General features: G+C 43.8%; 1 protein-coding gene across 2 annotated transcripts in view; it reads left to right on the top strand.

The window, feature by feature from the left end:
- sema3e (sema domain, immunoglobulin domain (Ig), short basic domain, secreted, (semaphorin) 3E) overlaps positions 1-16,939 on the top strand; it is a 38,672-nt gene extending 21,733 nt beyond the window's left edge. The window contains exons 5-17 of one of the 2 annotated variants that reach the window (XM_084060512.1): positions 1,942-2,035; positions 2,936-3,052; positions 4,410-4,552; positions 5,489-5,603; positions 6,283-6,352; positions 6,453-6,597; positions 7,862-8,087; positions 9,151-9,242; positions 9,697-9,738; positions 10,990-11,156; positions 11,750-11,817; positions 12,532-12,665; positions 14,718-16,939. In XM_084060512.1, the coding sequence (XP_083916638.1) occupies positions 1,942-2,035; positions 2,936-3,052; positions 4,410-4,552; positions 5,489-5,603; positions 6,283-6,352; positions 6,453-6,597; positions 7,862-8,087; positions 9,151-9,242; positions 9,697-9,738; positions 10,990-11,156; positions 11,750-11,817; positions 12,532-12,665; positions 14,718-15,242 (1,938 nt within the window). In that variant the 3' untranslated portion in view covers positions 15,243-16,939. Of the gene's footprint in view, positions 1-1,941; positions 2,036-2,935; positions 3,053-4,409; positions 4,553-5,488; positions 5,604-6,282; positions 6,353-6,452; positions 6,598-7,861; positions 8,088-9,150; positions 9,243-9,696; positions 9,739-10,989; positions 11,157-11,746; positions 11,818-12,531; positions 12,666-14,717 lie in introns of both variants that reach the window. The other variant, XM_084060511.1, reaches the window with a different exon arrangement.
- The last annotated feature ends 450 nt before the right edge of the window (positions 16,940-17,389 follow it).

Here is a 17,389-nt window from a genome sequence, read left to right as displayed (position 1 = left end):
TATTACATAATCATTACAATCATTACATTACATTTGAGGAATGTCAATCCAAAATGCATTTCTTCTTTTTTCTATGTTTTTCTATTTAAGATTCATTGGCACATCTCACAAACATCATTCTTTCCCCTTGAAAACAGCTATTTTCTAAAGCCAAGGATTAACGGTAATTGGAACCCAAAATGGAAGCCAAAATGTGCCTTAGTCTCATGAAAGCATCTATCATTTTGGGAGGAGGTGTCATTTTATTTTTAAATAGTGGCTTAGGCTATCTCATTTTAGAATGACACTCCTCATAGTGTAGGATATTATACTTACTGTAGCCTAGAATTACCATTTTGCCACACTACAAGAACTTTGCCAGACTGGTTTGAACTTTGCGTGGGGCACTAAGGAACAATACCCAGTACCCACCATCAATTGTTGCTGTTGTTGTTAGGGTATTTATTATGTAAAATTGATGCACACACATTTATTAACCACATAAACCCTAGCGTCAATGTTATGCGCATGCCATAATAGGCAAACATTGAGCATAAATAGGCGGACATCAAACGAAAATGGCAAATCTACAAGCTAGCTCACAACGCATCCCATTACGATGCATTGTGAGCTTGCAGTTTGCAATTTGAGTTACAACCAAGTTTATAGGGTTTAAGTGGTTAATCTGACCTAATTGTGTGCCGTGCAAAATGTGTAAAATAATTACAGACCACTGTGGTCACATGTGTTTTATTATATCTCAAGAGGAAAAGGCACAGCTTGCTTTCCCACTAACTACATTTACATTTCATGTACACCAACAGTGCTGTGTGAAGTGTTCTTCTGTGAATCCTGTGTGGGTTTATATAGATCACAGGCAGATGATGGATGATGTTAAAGCAGACTGTAGTGAATTGTGGTACAGGCGTACACAGGGTTTTTGGCTTGGACACAGCGGGGGTTCCATGGCTACTCATAAATCAATATGAGACATCTCCTCTGATCTCCTGCTGACACTCATAAACACTGCGGTGGGCACACCATTTAAAGGGCTGCGTTTCTATAGGGAGTTTAGGGGTGCATGTGTGTGCGTGTGTGTGCGCAGGGCGCGAATGTGAGTTAGTGCTTTGTGCACATGTCTGTATGTTTGTGTCTGTGCTAGGTGTGTGTGCGTGCGTGTACGTTTCAAGTCTGTGGTTAGGGGTGTGCGTGCGTGTGAGTGTGCAAACTTGTGTTCTCCACTGTCTGCGTACCTGAATAGTGTGCACAGCTGTGTGTGTGTGTGTGTGTGTGTGTGTGTGTGTGTGTGTGTGTGTGTGTGTGTGTGTGTGTGTGTCTGTCTGCTCCCCGCTGTGCATGGCAGGTCGGATCAGGAGGCAGTGAACTCTGTAGAGAGGATAAGAGCAGAGCAGATCTGGGGTTTACACATTAAGGACAACACTCCTTCAATTGGTCATCCATCACTCCCCGTCTCATCTATCTTCTCGCCCAACTCTCATCCATCACTTTCACATATTCTGTCCCTCTCTCTCCGTCTCTCTCTGTCTCTCTCTCCTATCTGTATCTCTCCATCACCTCCTGGGGTACGCCTATCTGAAAATGTTGAAGCGAGGGTAAACATAGACGTGTCTGTCTGTAGAAAGTGTGTGTCTGTGCGCGTGCGTGCATGTGTGCGTGCGTCTTTAACAACTTTGTGAGGACCACCAATGTTTTGTCAAGACTAGGAGGTTGATCACTTTTTAATTGTCTATTCAAGGGTGTAGACCTTCGAGTTGAGTTCACAGTCGGCCGTCAAGGTATAGAGGTTTGGAATGTAGGGGTGAGGTTATGGTATGGTACGAATTAGGGTTAAGGGGATGCAAGTATTCATCGGTCATAATCTGTGTGTTCCGTCTGCGTGTGAGCATCTCTGTGCCTGTGTATCTCTGTGTGTTGTGCGTTCTGACAATGTTCTGTCCTCAGGACAGGCTGTTTGTTCTGGAGGAGGAGAGCATTGAGAGCGGGCGAGGCCGGTGCCCGTACGACCCCAACAGCCCCTGTACCTCCACACTCTCCAGTAAGACACTACGAACCACTTTCAACCTGCTCCCTATTTTGGACATGTCATGATAGCCGAAAATTGTCAAGAATTGTCTAAATCTTTTAAGAAATAGTGAAAATATTGCATAGCGATTAGATTATGAGCTTATATATCTGCTATTTTGTCACACGGCTCTGCCATATGACAGATAAACTTAAGCATTAAACTGAATGCACGGTAACATAGTGATACTATGGATTTGTGAGGGACATGCGCATGCAAATCAATGGAGATTAGTACAGTTGAACCACATTGTGAATAATACTGTATGTACCTCTAAGGTTAGACACCAGGTTAGGTGCATTGTGACTGAACTACAAACAAAAGGAGAGATGGAGGATGGCTCATGAAATCATCATGTTATTTTATCATACAATTAACTAAATAACATGTATCAAATATGTATCTCAGATATCTTAGAGGACATAACGCCTATTCATTTTGAATGGGCATGGTACTGCTTATTGTACTGTATGGCTGTTAAATTCAGTCTTCTTTTTCTTTCGTCCAATTCCCATCGGGTCGCGGCCGCCTCAGCGTATCATCTGTTTCCATTCGTTTCCAGCTTTTTAATTCAGTAACAAATATTAAAAGTGACACGTTACTTATGAGATCACATTGGTAAACCATGTTTGTTTTCAAAATATCTTTGTGGACGTTTGCTGATTTATTCTGCTCTGTAGGCCTACTGTAGCTGCTACTTTGAGAAATACTGCCATCTTCTGGACTTTTTTCTTCTCAGTTCATCATCTCACCATTACTACCTGTGTGTGTGTGTGTGTGTGTGTGTGTGTGTGTGTGTGTGTGTGTGTGTGTGTGTGTGTGTGTGTGTGTGTGTGTGTGTGTGTGTGTGTGTGTGTGTGTGTGTGTGTGCAGGAGGAGAGCTGTACATTGGCCTGTACACAGACTACTGGGAGAACGATGGAGCGCTGTGTCGCCTGAACAACCAGACGTACACGCGGACAGAGAGAGATGACCGGCAGCAGCTCAGTGGTCAGTGCTTCTCTCTACAGACTAGTACTGTCTAGACCAGTGGTTCTCAACCAGTGGTCCGGGGACCACCAGTGGTCCTTGAGGGGGTTCCAGGGCGTCCCCAGCGAAATTAGTTAACATAGCGTCACAATCATTTTAACCACTTAGCTTTGGCTATTCAAAAATAGCAGATCTACAAGCTCATAGCTTGTAGATCTGCTATTTTTGAAAAACCTTGAAAAAGTGTGCATATATTTGAATATTAATATTTTTTAAAGCGAAGATTAAATGATATCTTTGCTTCTGCGGCTCCCTGGAACCAAACATTTTCAAATGGGGGTCTGTGGCCAAATGTATATCAATTTAGGGGTCCTTGGCATGAAAAAGGTTGAAAACCACTGGTCTAGAGTAGACCCTGAGGTCTAATGATGATCCCAAACAAACAAAATCCTCCTGTGACTTACATACTTGACATACCCTATATGCTTAGTTGGCTCTGTACTTGGTCCGCTTTTCATCCCCTCTACACTAAATCTCTTTGCCAAAAATTGCCCAATCTATAAGCTCACAGCTTATACTGTAGATCAGAGTTACTAGAGCTTGGCTATTTTCGGCTATTGTTCTAACTTCTCCCCAGAGATTATTATGCTATAGTTCAAGTAGCCATGGGGTTACATGATTAAACCCCTTTGAAACTCTGAGGCTATGACACCTAAAAGCTAAGTAAGCAACTGGGTTACTAATTACTATTTATAGAGCACTTATACACGTGAAATGTGCTTATTTATAGTCTAAATTAAACCTTGTTATGGAGAGTGTACTCTCCCCAAACCTGCTAGCTCTTGAATTTGACATGATCACATGCCTGAAAGTAAATCCCCAGCATTGTGCTGATGTTTCACGTTAATTACGTAGACATGCCTTGCAAAATGATGCATTGTACTGAATAATCACAGGATAATGACTATTTTCATCTTCCAATTCTGGTCCCAGTTAAGGTCTTATGATTTGCCGGTTGATTTCTTTTACATCAATCCATTCAACCTATCTTTCCAAGGAGCTAAAAACCGTTGGAAGTAGGCTATACTTTAATTCATAAGTAATACAAATACTGCCTGTACCAGTACAGACATCATAGTTTAGTTGCAATCATCCTGATCCGTAGTTCACTTGTTTACAGGCGCTTTTGGGGGAGAAGACTTAACATTTGCTTGTGTTTGTAAAGCTGGTAATGGCAACACATGCTAAACACTCATTATGGAGGATTAGCAGAAAAGGTTATACTTAGTATGCCACGGCTATCTTGGCTGTCATTCACTTCCAATGTGTTGAATCATTCATTACACGTATATTCACTACGGCATTTCTTTCTCCCCAGAGCCTAAGTTTGTTGGGTCAGCAGTCATTCCTGACAACGACGACAGGGATGATGATAAGGTTTACTTTTTCTTCACCGAGCGAGAGATGGACGCTGAGGGGGTGAAAAAAGGCGTCTATACCCGCGTGGGGCGGGTCTGTGCGGTAAGACTGTGGATATACTGTAATCCCTTTTTTTCTGCAGAATAGAAAATGTACTCAATATATTTCCAACTACACAAAAAATGGCCAGCAGATATATAAATAAAAAAACATCACGTGGATGCACCTGGGACGTATCATCAGTGTTGTAGCCTGGGGTCGACGGGTGTTTTGGGTCTCGCAACAACATACACCCTCGCCCAGGTGACCCAGCCGGGGTTGATCAAGCCCCGACTTAAGTCCCAGTAGCTACCCACAGTAAAGTCAGTCCGCTTCTCCGGAACTACTCTGCCGGGACCGGGGGAGGCTCTGGTACGTGGAGGGACTAGGCTCTGTGGATGGCCTCCTGTCCGGGCCCCTCCTTCGTCTCACCAGGTCCAGGACCTGAGCGTTGCACCAGACTCCTCCCGTTCCAAACATTTCACTCCGGCGTGATGGTGTCTTGGTGGTACTGCAGGCTCCTCCTTAAAGGCCTCACTGTGGGTTTGTGGGCTTCTTCCTCACGGAAGACACAGGCTGAGGCGCCAACCCATACTGCTCCCGGGGCCAGCAGATATATTAGACTCCATAAGTCAGCGGTTTACAGACCATGCCAAGGACCTCAAAAATGTAAATATCCATAGCCTCTGGGCTGTGTACTAAAAAGCTCAAAAAACGTCATTGGCCGCCACTGGAGTGTGGCTTGGGGACCACAGCCCCCCTCTGTGAAAACCACTGCAAGAAGTTTGTTTACTGACATAAATTGTATTTTTGATTGATAGAATACTTGATTAGTCAGAAATGTAAACAGAACGTGCTACAGTAAGACATTAAGGCTAAAAGAGGATAGCACCAAAACAGTCCTGTGGACTTGTTTTTTGCATCGCTATTTTCTGTAAAACACTTTGTAAACTTGTTAAATAGCATAATCATAAACAATATCTATACCCTCTCTGTTAGAATGATCAAGGGGGCCAGAGGATGCTGGTGAATAGATGGAGCTCCTTCCTGAAAACCCGTCTCATCTGCTCCGTGGCCGGGCCCAACGGCATCGACACACACTTTGACGAGCTGGGTAGGGCTGTGTGTAGGGAGTCCTTGGAAAAGGGAGCTCTTGGAAAAGGGAGCTTTAACAATTTTGTTGGGGCCGTAAGATTTTGTTTAACTCATTTAGACCGGGAACCCCCTTTGGGGTTATTACCTTTCAATCCGGAAACCCCTTTTGGGCTAGTTGTTGCTATGTACAGTATATAGCAACATATTTTTTTTTGTAATTTTTGAATAAATATTTTAAGTTTTTAAGAAAACTGGATTTAGAAGGCGTTTTTAGAATCGGTCTCGGGTCTAAATGGGTTAAGAACGTTAGCCGTTAATGATATTACATTTTGCAGTTTGAATAATGCGTCCAAGTCTATGAATAGACACTTTCTGGGTATTAAAAGAATGGATTTTCAAAATGTGTCCAATACAATTTCTTGTCAATTTCATTATGAAAAAAAAAAGAAAATCTGCCCAACATAGTATGGAACTATAAGAGTGTTTTATTAGTTTATTGGTTCTTTTTGTATAGGTATTTGACTCAAAATAGGACATTTGTCATGGGCAACTGATATTCGTAATAATCTCTCTCCTATGTGTTGTGCATTTCAGAGGATGTTTATGTATTCGTAATAATCTCTCTCCTATGTGTTGTGCATTTCAGAGGATGTTTATGTATTCGTAATAATCTCTCTCCCATGTGTTGTGCATTTCAGAGGATGTTTATGTGCTCAAAAGCAAGGACGAAAAGAACCCAGAAATATTTGGCCTTTTCAGCACAACCAGGTGAGCTGGGGGTAACATGCAGCATAACAACATGCACCTTATCCTTTACATGCAACTCTCTTGCGTTCAGATCAACAATGACAGAGCCTGTCTCTTGCAGTGCCGTTTTCAAAGGCTACGCCGTGTGTGTCTATCACATGGATGACATCCGGGCGGCCTTTAACGGCCCGTTTGCTCACCGGGAGAGACCAGAGCACCACTGGACCCCATACGAAGACAAGGTCCCCTATCCTCGGCCTGGATCTGTGAGTCTGAATTATGATCAAACATGACCCAAAACCAGCGGTGTAAAGTAACTAAGTAACTAAGTATTTGTACTTTACTTGAGTATTTCCAATTTCCAATACTTTTACTTCTACTCCACTACATCTCAGAGGCAAATATTGTACTTTTACACCACTACAATTATTTGAAAACTTTAGTTACTAGTTACTTTGTAGATTTTGATTATTACAAAACATACATTAACCTCTTCAGCCCTATTTACATTTCGGCCATTTGAAAATAGACGATCTACAAGCTCACAATGCGTCGCATTGTGAGCTTGTAGATCTGCTATTTTCAAAAGATTTGTGAAAACTTGTGAAAAGAGACATTCTGCATAATGAGTACTTTCTACTTTTGGTACTTTTAAGTACATTTTGATACCAATACTATCAAAATGGTAAGTAAAACAATTGAGTACTTTTTCCACCACTGCCCAAAACCGATTAAATCGTTTCCGATCCCTATAGCTCAGTGAGCTGACATTATGTATTCCCCGCACTCTCCAATGTTCTGTGTCGAGAGCAGGTGCCCTTTGAGAGAGCGAGTGTAGAGACTATGTAGGACAGCGCCATTGAATGTCAGCACCGTTGTAAGCTGGCTCAGCAGGTCACACGAGGACAGACTGAGCCAGACAAAACACATGTCAAGCCAACCTGCTTTCTCCTCCCTCCCGCTTTCTCCTTTTCCCTTACTTCCTTCCTCTTTGGACCGCGTTTTTAGGATTTCTTTTACTTGTTTATAAAGCTCTCAATGGTCTGGCACCCTCCTACCTCTATGACCTCCTCCCTAGATACGTTCCAAACCGCCCCCTCAGGTCTTCTAGTGCTGGCCTACTCAAAGTGCCTGAAATGTCATATAAAAAACACGCCGAAGCAGCATTCTGCTTCTACGGTCCGACGGCTTGGAATAAACTTCCATTACACCCTCTGTGGACAGTTTTAAAGTACAGCTCAAGACTTATTTATTCACTCTTGCTTTTAGTTGATTTTTTCTCTTCTAAATCTCTGTGTTGTTATTCATGTCTTTTTTGTCTGTTGCCACTGTTTTATTTTTTATTTTATAATTTTTTGTTTTGTGCGTTTTGCTCTGTGAAGCACTCATAGCTGCATTTATGTCATGAAAGGTGCTATATAAATAAAGTTTATTATCATTATTATTTATTATTTGCCCACCTTGTTTTCTCTCTCTCACTCACTTGTTCCTCTCCCCTCCATCTCTCTCTCTCTCTCATTCTCTCTGCAGTGTGCTAGTAAGGTGAACGGGGGCGGCTTCTCCAGCTCGAAGGAGTTCCCCGACGAGGTGTTGCGTTTCGTGCGTTCCCATCCCGTCATGTATCGCCCGGTGCTTCCCCTCCACCGCCGGCCCGTCCTGCTGCAAACGGAGCCGGGCAGGAGGCGGCTGACCCAGATCGCCGTGGACCGCGTCCAGGCCCAGGACGGACACTACCACGTACTCTACATTGGCACCGGTGAACACAGAATTATGTAGGGTTGTAATTCCCAACCCCCTAATCCTCAATGTCCACTGGGTCTAAAAAGTGGGTTACCGGGACCACCAGGGGTCCTTGGGGGGGGGGGTCCCAGGTAAAATTAGTAACAGTTTAAACACTTAAGCCCTATTTTATTGTTCAGATATTCTAAAACAGCTCACAGAGCAACAGGTTGTGAGCTTGTAGACACAATAGTGTGAACAATCAAATAAGCCAAAGGCTTCGGTTCTATAAACAGTGACCATAAATGGGAAAACACCACACAAAACCACACAGTGAGGCAAGAAGTCCAAAGTCAATGTTCTTTTATGCAACCTAATATTAATAAATGCAGAGCAGTGGAATGGGGCAGGGGCGTAGGAAGGGAATGCATAAATCCAAAGTCCAATGGGGAAAGGGGGTCGTTAAGCCATTAAAAATGTAAGATGCAGAGTCATTAAATACCATAGGTTCCAGTGTCTAAAATCCAATCACAGCAGAATAAAGTGTCTTGTGCATCTACTTCCCTTTCCAATGAGTGGGGGGGGGGGGTCCAGTATGTTTCCATTTGAGTCCAGGTTCTTCCTCCTCTGGCCTTGTATGTGCTTTACCGTAGCCAGGGCAAATCTGCCTCGCTCTCCAACAGTGGCCCTTAAATAAGAAGAGCCTTCCAGCCCAGCACCAATAGCAGCCTGCAATAGAGTCATTAGCTCATGGCATGCCCTGCACCTGTTCCACTCACTTGTCCAATTGGAGTCCTCAATGCTGAACTGACACTGCCACTATAGACTGGCTTCCAAAGCATTGCAACTCAAAATGAAATAATAAAGAAAAGCATGCATGCACAAAAATCTAAAAGGAATCAACCAAAGCCAGCTATAATACAAATGAATAAGCAGTCTGTCAGCATGACAGAGCTGCTATTTCCACTAGCTGTCATACAACAAAGTACATAGGGCTTAGGTGGTTAATGATGAGATGAACGGAATGCTAGATAATCATTTGACTGCGTGTCAGTATGAACACAGGAGCAGATGTGATACTCCTTTCTTCTCTCTACCAGATGACTCTGTGGTGTTGAAAGTGATCACCATCTACAGTAAAGACACAGACACTGTGGAAGAGGTGCTGCTGGAGGAGCTGCAAGTATTCAAAGTATGTTTCCTAAAACTTACATAATAAGCTACACATTGATGCCGATAAAGAAGTCCAGTTTGTTCAAACATTTAACAGACGTACAGAGAGTGACTGCATGACAAAAAAACAAACAAACGAAAAACAAACAGACAAAAAGGTTTAGATATCTGAACACCTCACAGCTAAAATATATATTTCAATAGCTATATATTTTTGTTGATCGGTCGGTCAGGCAGTCAGTTGGTCGGTTGATTGATAGCGGGATTGATTGACTGGTTGATAGGTAGAAACTTCACAGAAAGCCATCATCTGACAGACACTTTATCTGTTTAGATTGTTCAGTTCTTCTGTGTTTTGTAGCATTTGAACTATCCGTCATTAGCCCGCTGACATTGATAACGCATAAAGGCTCTATTAATGTTCCTCCTTGTATTACCTTATGAATCTTTGATTCACCTTTCATCTTTTTTAGGTGCCCGTGCCAGTGACCGAAATGATTATATCATCTAAAAGGGTAAGGACCTGCTGGCATTACAATTACTTCTGTTGCGTTGCTCCACTGCAGTTCTCTTGCCAGCCACATGGTGGTAATAGTGCAACAGCTTTTCATTGTGTTGCATCAACATAATGATGAACCTTCCTGTTTGTTCATTCATGTCTCTGTAGTGTGATTGGAATCATTCAGCATAGTTAGAAAGTCACACAGGGTAAATAGATGATAAATTGCTATTGATAGTAATGATATTGATGATGATGATGCCCCCCCCCCCCCATCCCATGCTTATGTAACCAGGGCCGGCTTAAGCCTTCGTGGTGCCCGGTGCTTGGACCCGATTTGGTGTCCCCCGGGACCGTTTTGTCAGCGGGGGTGGGGGTGCAAAAATGTCAGCGCTTTTTGGTGATAGTTTTGTCTTCTTTCACTTTCTCCACACTGTTTGGTGCCCCCCCCCCCAAGGTTGGTGCCCTGTGCTTCAGCACCTAAAGCCCTTCCGTTAAGCCAGGGCTGTATGCAACTCATTATTCATGACTATACAGTTACAGTGTACACAAAATAGTATTGGTTGTAGGGCTGTTTTCAACTAAAGAGAAATGTCGAATAATCTAGAAATGTGCCAACTAATCGATTAGTTGGTTGCATGAGAACTGGATTGCATGAGAACTAGATTATTTAACTATGAGGGGACAGCTCAGAAAAGCAGTAACGACAACAGAGGGAAGAGCATTTAGCATCAAAATAACAGCACCCCAACACCCCAGGAAAATGTCATAAACTATCACTCAAATACTACAACAGTGATTCCCAACCTATGGGATGGGCGGGGCCCACTGGTGGGCCGTGAGGGTATTGCAAGTGGACCTCCAAATAATTGCCAAAACAAACCAAAACAATAAATAAATCATAAATAAGAACGTAAAGTGTACTACATTGGTTCCAATGATCCAAGCCGGAACACAATCAACTGATTGATCATTAAAGTAAACATGCTCTGAAAACAATGCATGCGGTCCCACCCATAGGATCATTTAATACCCATCTGAACACTTAACACTCATCTGGCCATCTGACCGTCTGACCCATCTGAACACTTAACAGCTGCCGTGTTAAATGGTCATACGGGTGGGTGGGCCACAAAAGCTTTTAAGATTTTCAAGTGGGCCCTGTTCCGGAAAAAGTTTGGTTACCGCTGTAACTACAAAATATGAAGGGCAAAACCCAGTTGGGTCTCAAATGTCATGCGTCCATGTATGTTGTGGTGGTCCACAGCAACAGCTGTATGTGGGCTCAGAGGTGGGCGTGGCCCAGGTCAGGCTGCATCAGTGTGACTTGTACGGATCAGAGTGTGCCGACTGCTGCCTGGCCAGAGACCCCTACTGCGCCTGGGACGGCATCACATGCTCACGCTACTACCCTGCAGGGGTGTACACCAAGAGGTACAGTATGCACGCGCACACACACACACACGCACACACACACACACACACACACACACACGTACGGAGGCCTGCAGATACTGTACTCCGAAATATGCATAATGTATGTGCAGACACGCACACAAGCTTGCTTAAATGTGTATTCATGCCAACAACCATGCACAACATGCATGCACATCACTTTGTTGAGTGAGGTGTCAGATGGCCAATCCCTATATGTCAGCTGTTAGCACCTTACCGCCCTTCTCCCCCCCCCCCTCTCCCTCTCTATTATAACACACATTTATAACAATAAGGCTCTGAAAAATAAGGCTCTGAACCAAAACACCACAGATAAGGCAGTCAAGCTGTTATGTAATATGTATTAGTATTCCTGTGATCGTCTCTCACTTCACTCCTCTCTTTCTTTTTCCTCTGTCTGTCTGTCTGTCTGTTTATCTGTACCCCCCCTCACACATGACTCTCCCATTATTTTTCATGTCATGTCCCTCCCGTTTCTTCTCATCCACCATGGTTAAGCCTAGTATAAAGTATGAAACAGGCTTTATTCACTCTCTGCTTCCTTCTTTTTCCTTCTGTCCCTTCATCAGCAGACGATTCAGGCGGCAGGATGTTCGCCATGGAAACGCCGTCCAGCTGTGCAATGGGCTGCAAATTGATGGTTAGTGCGTGTGCGCGTGTGTGTGTGTGTGTGTGTGTGTGTGTACAGTATGCAGTAAGCACTTTATGTATGCGTGTGCATGCGTGACTGATGTGCGTGTGAGGTTAGTGTGTGTGTGTGTGTGTGTGTGTGTGTGTGTGTGTGTGTGTGTGTGTGTGTGTGTGTGTGTGTGTGTGTGTGTGTGTGTGTGTGTGTGTGTGTGTGTGTGTGTGTGTGCGCATATAGAATGCCCTATGCACTTGCGGGTGTATGCGTGTGTACTGTATGTGTACTGGACTACTCGTTTGCACTTATCACATCAATAATAATGGCCAACGGAACGCAGTACGCGGACACTAGCAAATGAGCTCTTTGTAAAGGTGGCAGTGAAGCTAATAAGCTAAAGATTTTCCAGTAGAGCGTCGCTTATCACTGCCATAGCAGTCCACTGAGGCTCTGATAGAATGCGACCTCCTGCAGTGTGATGGTGTTTAGCTGAGGTGAGGGGGTCATTGCACAGATGAAATGGGTGGGGGGAGGTGGTGGTGGGCTGTTATGAGTGAGAGCTTCACGTAATACAGTAAAAGGCCAGGAGATTGTTCTCATCTTAGGCTTGCGCGTGTGTGTGTGTGTGTGTGTGTGTGTGTGTGTGTGTGTGTGTGTGTGTGTGTGTGTGTGTGTGTGTGTGTGTGTGTGTGTGTGTGTGTGTGTGTGTGTGTGTGTGTGTGTGTGTAGAGGAGCGGTGGCAGAAGGCAGAGGAGAGGCACGTTTACGGGGTGGAGAGTAACAGCACGCTGCTGGAGTGTACCCCTCGTTCCCTGCAGGCCAGAGTGCTCTGGTTCATGCAGACTGGAGACGACAAAGAAGAGGTGAGCTACTTCCACCTACTGTACCGTAGCGTAGGACTGTGGAGAAATACTAATAATCGCACATACACTAGTCTCCCAGAATGACAAGGAATGACAAAAAAATCTAATACAAATTAAATATTGAGCTGCTGGCCTTGGACTGTCTGTGCTGGATTAATACATTGTGCAGTCTATCAATAAATGTATGTTCGAGAAACCTGTTTTGAGGCAGGAACATCTTCATGCATATACTTGTATTTAGAATAAAATAAAATAAGGGCATGTCTGCAGAAAACGGACAAACAGGGTTTGGGGTTCATCTCTATACTCTCTTTTTAAGCCTTACCTCTTGGTAGGGGTGTGCCGATACACTAATTTCACGAAACTATACGATACGATATTGGGCTCACAACTTCGATACGATTTCGATACGATACGCACTTATGAAAATATATGGGGGAGAAAAAAGCAAATGCAAACAAATAATTCTGTTTTTGCATTATTCAGACATGCAAACTTGTAGCTTTTCAGCTACAATAGCCGTTTTGAATCCAAATAGGGCAATAGTGTGACACCTGACCCGAAAAAAACACAACATGTTGTCACCCTTTTCACCTCGGGGCTGTTTGCATGCCTGATTATAATGATTGTTAAAAAAAAAAACGTATCGCACGAAAACGTATCGCGATATATCGCGGGACGATATATCGGCACACCCCTACCTCTTGGCACAATAAACCTCTTATTGAGTCATAATTTTAGGTCACGCTGACCCTGTGCAGTTTGTTACAATCAGTACATTTTCATCGATCTTACATAACTATTTGTTCCAGAACATTCTAGGATCAAAATAACAGTCATAAGGAACTGACTGTGTGGAACATTATTGCTTATCCGGCTGTTGCTTTCTTCTCGTGCAATCCACACACACACACACACACACACACGCACGCACGCACGCACGCACGCACGCACGCACGCACGCACGCACGCACGCACGCGCACATGCACATGCACATGCACACGCACACGCGCACACACACACAGTTCAGTGGCCTCAAAATAGAATTTCTATCGACGTCACAGAGATAAATACAGCTGCATTATGACTGCTATGCATATCAGAGAGACAGACTCATGTGCGGTATACAATAACTGATATAATAATGTCTAGTTGAAAAATATATTGAATGGTTAATACATGGTATATATTATTAATGTATACAGTAGCTGCTTATAGGATCCCACATACTGTAACTGTACAGTGAATATATGAATGAATATACATCCATCACAATAGTTTCCATTAGCATTGTAGGATCTTTTCTGAGACTTCCTCTCGGGGAGTATTCCAACAGTGCATGTAGCACAGTGATCCTGCCTGTGCCTGCAAAAATGTTCAAGATTTTTCTAAAATATCAGTCAGATATATAAGCTCATAGCACGGCACCGAGTGCTGCGCTATGAGCTTGTAGATCTGCTTCTTTTTTTTTTTAATCGTGAACATTTGTGCAAATCTTTGAATATATATTTTTCAAAGCGAACATTTTTAACTCAAATCTTTGCTTCTGGGGGTCCCTGGAACAACATATTTTGAGATGGGGGGTCCGTGGCCAAATACATATCATTTTGGGGAGCCTTGACATGAAAAGTTTGAGAACCACTGATTATAGCATGATGTTAGGATTTAGAAGACATTTGTAGAATCCATAGAAGCAAAGATTTGAGTTACAAATGTTCGCTTTAAAACATATATATTCAAAAATTTGCCCAAATTTTCATGATTTAAAAAAAAATGTGCAGATCTACAAGCTCATAGTGCGGAGTTCAGTGCCGCGCTATGAGCTTGTATATCTGCCATTTTTGAATAGCCAAAGTATAAGAGTAATGATTAAAGTATTTAAAATCTAAAATGACATGCTTTCCCTGTCTTAATGGGTTAAGGTAGATGTTTGGTTCCCCATGCATGAGAAGGGACTTAGACATGATGAGAGCTGCAGCATGCACATAAAATGCAGGACCTCGTTTGATGGCTATACTTCATTGACCGACTTTTCTCTCCTCCTACATCAGGTGCGGGGTGACGAGCGTGTCATCATAACCTCCCACGGCCTGCTGTTCCTGCGCGCGAGGAGCTCCGACGCGGGCGTCTACGTGTGCCAGACGGTGGAGCACGGCTACGTGCACACGCTGCTGCGCATCACCCTGCACGTGCTCAGGGGGGACGCCGTGGTGTCCATGACGCGCAAAGGGGAGAAGGCCGAGGATTGGGAGGGAGCGGCGGAACGAGTCGCGTCCGCGCGCCACAACTCCGGGAGCCCCCCGCCGCAGGGCGCCAGTGTGAGCCCCAGGGCCATGGGTGGAGGTCCGGCCTCGGCCCTGGCCCCTCACTCTCGGCTGTGGTACAAGGAGTTCCTCCAGCTGATCGGTTACGGGGACGCGCAGAGGGTGGAGGAGTACTGCGAGAGAGTGTGGTGCTCCGACAAAAAGCGCAAGAAGGCGAAGAGGAAGTACGCTCAGCCGGGGGCCGAGAAAAGGGGGAGGGGGAAGGGAGGCGAGGGCTCCCATCGAGCCCCCAGACACACCCTGGGCACCTGAGATGTACAAAATACGCACATGACGCATCCCCACTCTCACAACCACATACGCACAAAAAAAACGTAACACCAACACATATGCACGTATACATCTCTGACTCGGGTCAGTGTTTGTACGACATGAAAAGGTTTTCCCTTGCCGACAACAAAAAGAAAATCACTCAAACAAGAACAGACAGCCATCTGGCGTCTACCCAAAATATTTACAATCCCTTTAGTTTGCTTTTCATCTTTTCCATTTCAAACATGGTCGATAGAATCAAGTAAATGGTACGAGGGCGTCCTGGTGTTTGATGGAGCCAAGTGGAGCACAGCCCAGACTCTGGGAAGAGTTGAACTGTGACTGAGCGACGTTGCCTCTTCTCTGAAGAGGCAGAACGTACATCAACCCATCCAAATCTAACCTGCGACCCCTGAATGCACACACACTCCCTGAGACTGTTCAGCCATATGTACCCTGCTCCTCTCAAATATTCAGCGGCTCCACGTGACAAAGCTGAAATCTTATTCTATGTATTAAGGATACGATAAAAAAAAGAACTCTTTCGTTAAAGGTTAAGAGGCCTTTTTTTCTCTGTTTCGGTACTGTATTAACTTATTTTCTTGATTTTGTGTATTGAGTTCTGTTGTGTACATTTAATAGAACTGGAAATATGTTATGTTCATTTTATGTCATGGTGAAATAAGCGTTAAGCTTCACAATGCTACTAATTCATTGTAATGACATCATCAGGGCAACAGCCCTGTGTGCCGTGACATGACTCTGTAATATTTTGGAGGCATGTATTATTAACAACAAGCTGTCTCATGAAAGATCTGCTTGTGTCGATGAATATTTTAGCACTCGACAAACTTTCCGCAGTAGATTAAGTGTTATCACCAGTGTGTGTACATTTACATCCGAGTTTAGTGATCGAATATGCCAACAGTATTGTGTGCATTGTATTATCATACTTAATCTACAAATGCCGGTGGCCTGCGTATGAACATCTGATAACTAACTGTGTATCCAAACCATCATCATCCTCAGTCAAAGGTTTGCTATTTTGCTCTGTTTCTGTTGTTTTTATTTGTGTGTATCTGTGTCACGACAATTCTTTCTCTCCATTCGTTTCCCTCTCTCTCTCTCCCTCTTCTTCCTTCCTCATGCTCCCTCTCTCGCTCATCAGCCCGTAATGACGGTGCAGATGGGGTTCGTAATTACCACCACAGACGTCGAACGAGAGCGCCCACATTTCTCTTTATATGGGGAAAAAAAGGAACAGGAGAAAATTTTGCAGTGAGCACCCAAGCATGTCATTGGCTCGGCCCGCGGAGTCGCTCTCATGAATATTCAATTATATCCCTCGACATGACGGACAGCATTAAAAAAAAGCTAACGAGAAAGAAATCCGCTATTATGGTTCAGCTAAACGATAGGAGTACTTTTAATGTGTTTATCTTATTTATCTGATGTTTCTTTGACTTACGGTATGTTGTGTTTACCAAATTCCTCAGGTGATTGTCTGAGGATGGAGAACAGTTTTGTTTATTGCTATTATTATTATTATTATTGTTATTATTATTATTATTAAGACCTGATCTCTTCACTGACAAGTCTCCGTGAATACCTCCTGACTAAAAGTTTGGGGTTTAGACTGAAAATGCTGTCTCCTGTAAGCCTCCATAAAGTACCTGCCATTAAAAAGATGGACCGTCTTCCTCGGTGTCACCTCTGTGATTCAGCCATCAATAATGTTGCGCACACGTGTGCGCGCACACACACACACACACACACACACACACACGAAGTGTCAGTCAGAGAGAGGAGGAGAGAGAGCCTAGCACAGCAGTCAGTCAGACACTGTATAAACACAAGTAGAACTCTGTGAGCCCTCCAAAGACCGTACTCTAAATTATGCAGTGTTATGGTCTTTCCAGCATGCCCGAGTGTAATAAAAAGTTTGTGATAGCCTGCCATTGTGACACCATCCATGTGTGGAAGGTGTGGTGAGCTGGTGAAATACAACCCAATACACAGTCTAACCCTGATATGTGCATTTATTAAGGCTACTTTCATGTGCTCCCTAGGAGCTGCACGCATTCTCATTCCGCACGGAGCAGCCATCAGAGCCAGTGGGGTTCTAAGGCGTTTGAGGATAGAATTTT

This window comes from Gymnoscopelus microlampas (genome assembly GCF_963454915.1).
Source record: "Gymnoscopelus microlampas genome assembly, chromosome: 6".
NCBI lineage: Eukaryota > Metazoa > Chordata > Actinopteri > Myctophiformes > Myctophidae > Gymnoscopelus > Gymnoscopelus microlampas.
Note: the sequence above shows the minus strand (reverse complement) of the source record. Positions and strands in the feature narration are given on the sequence as shown.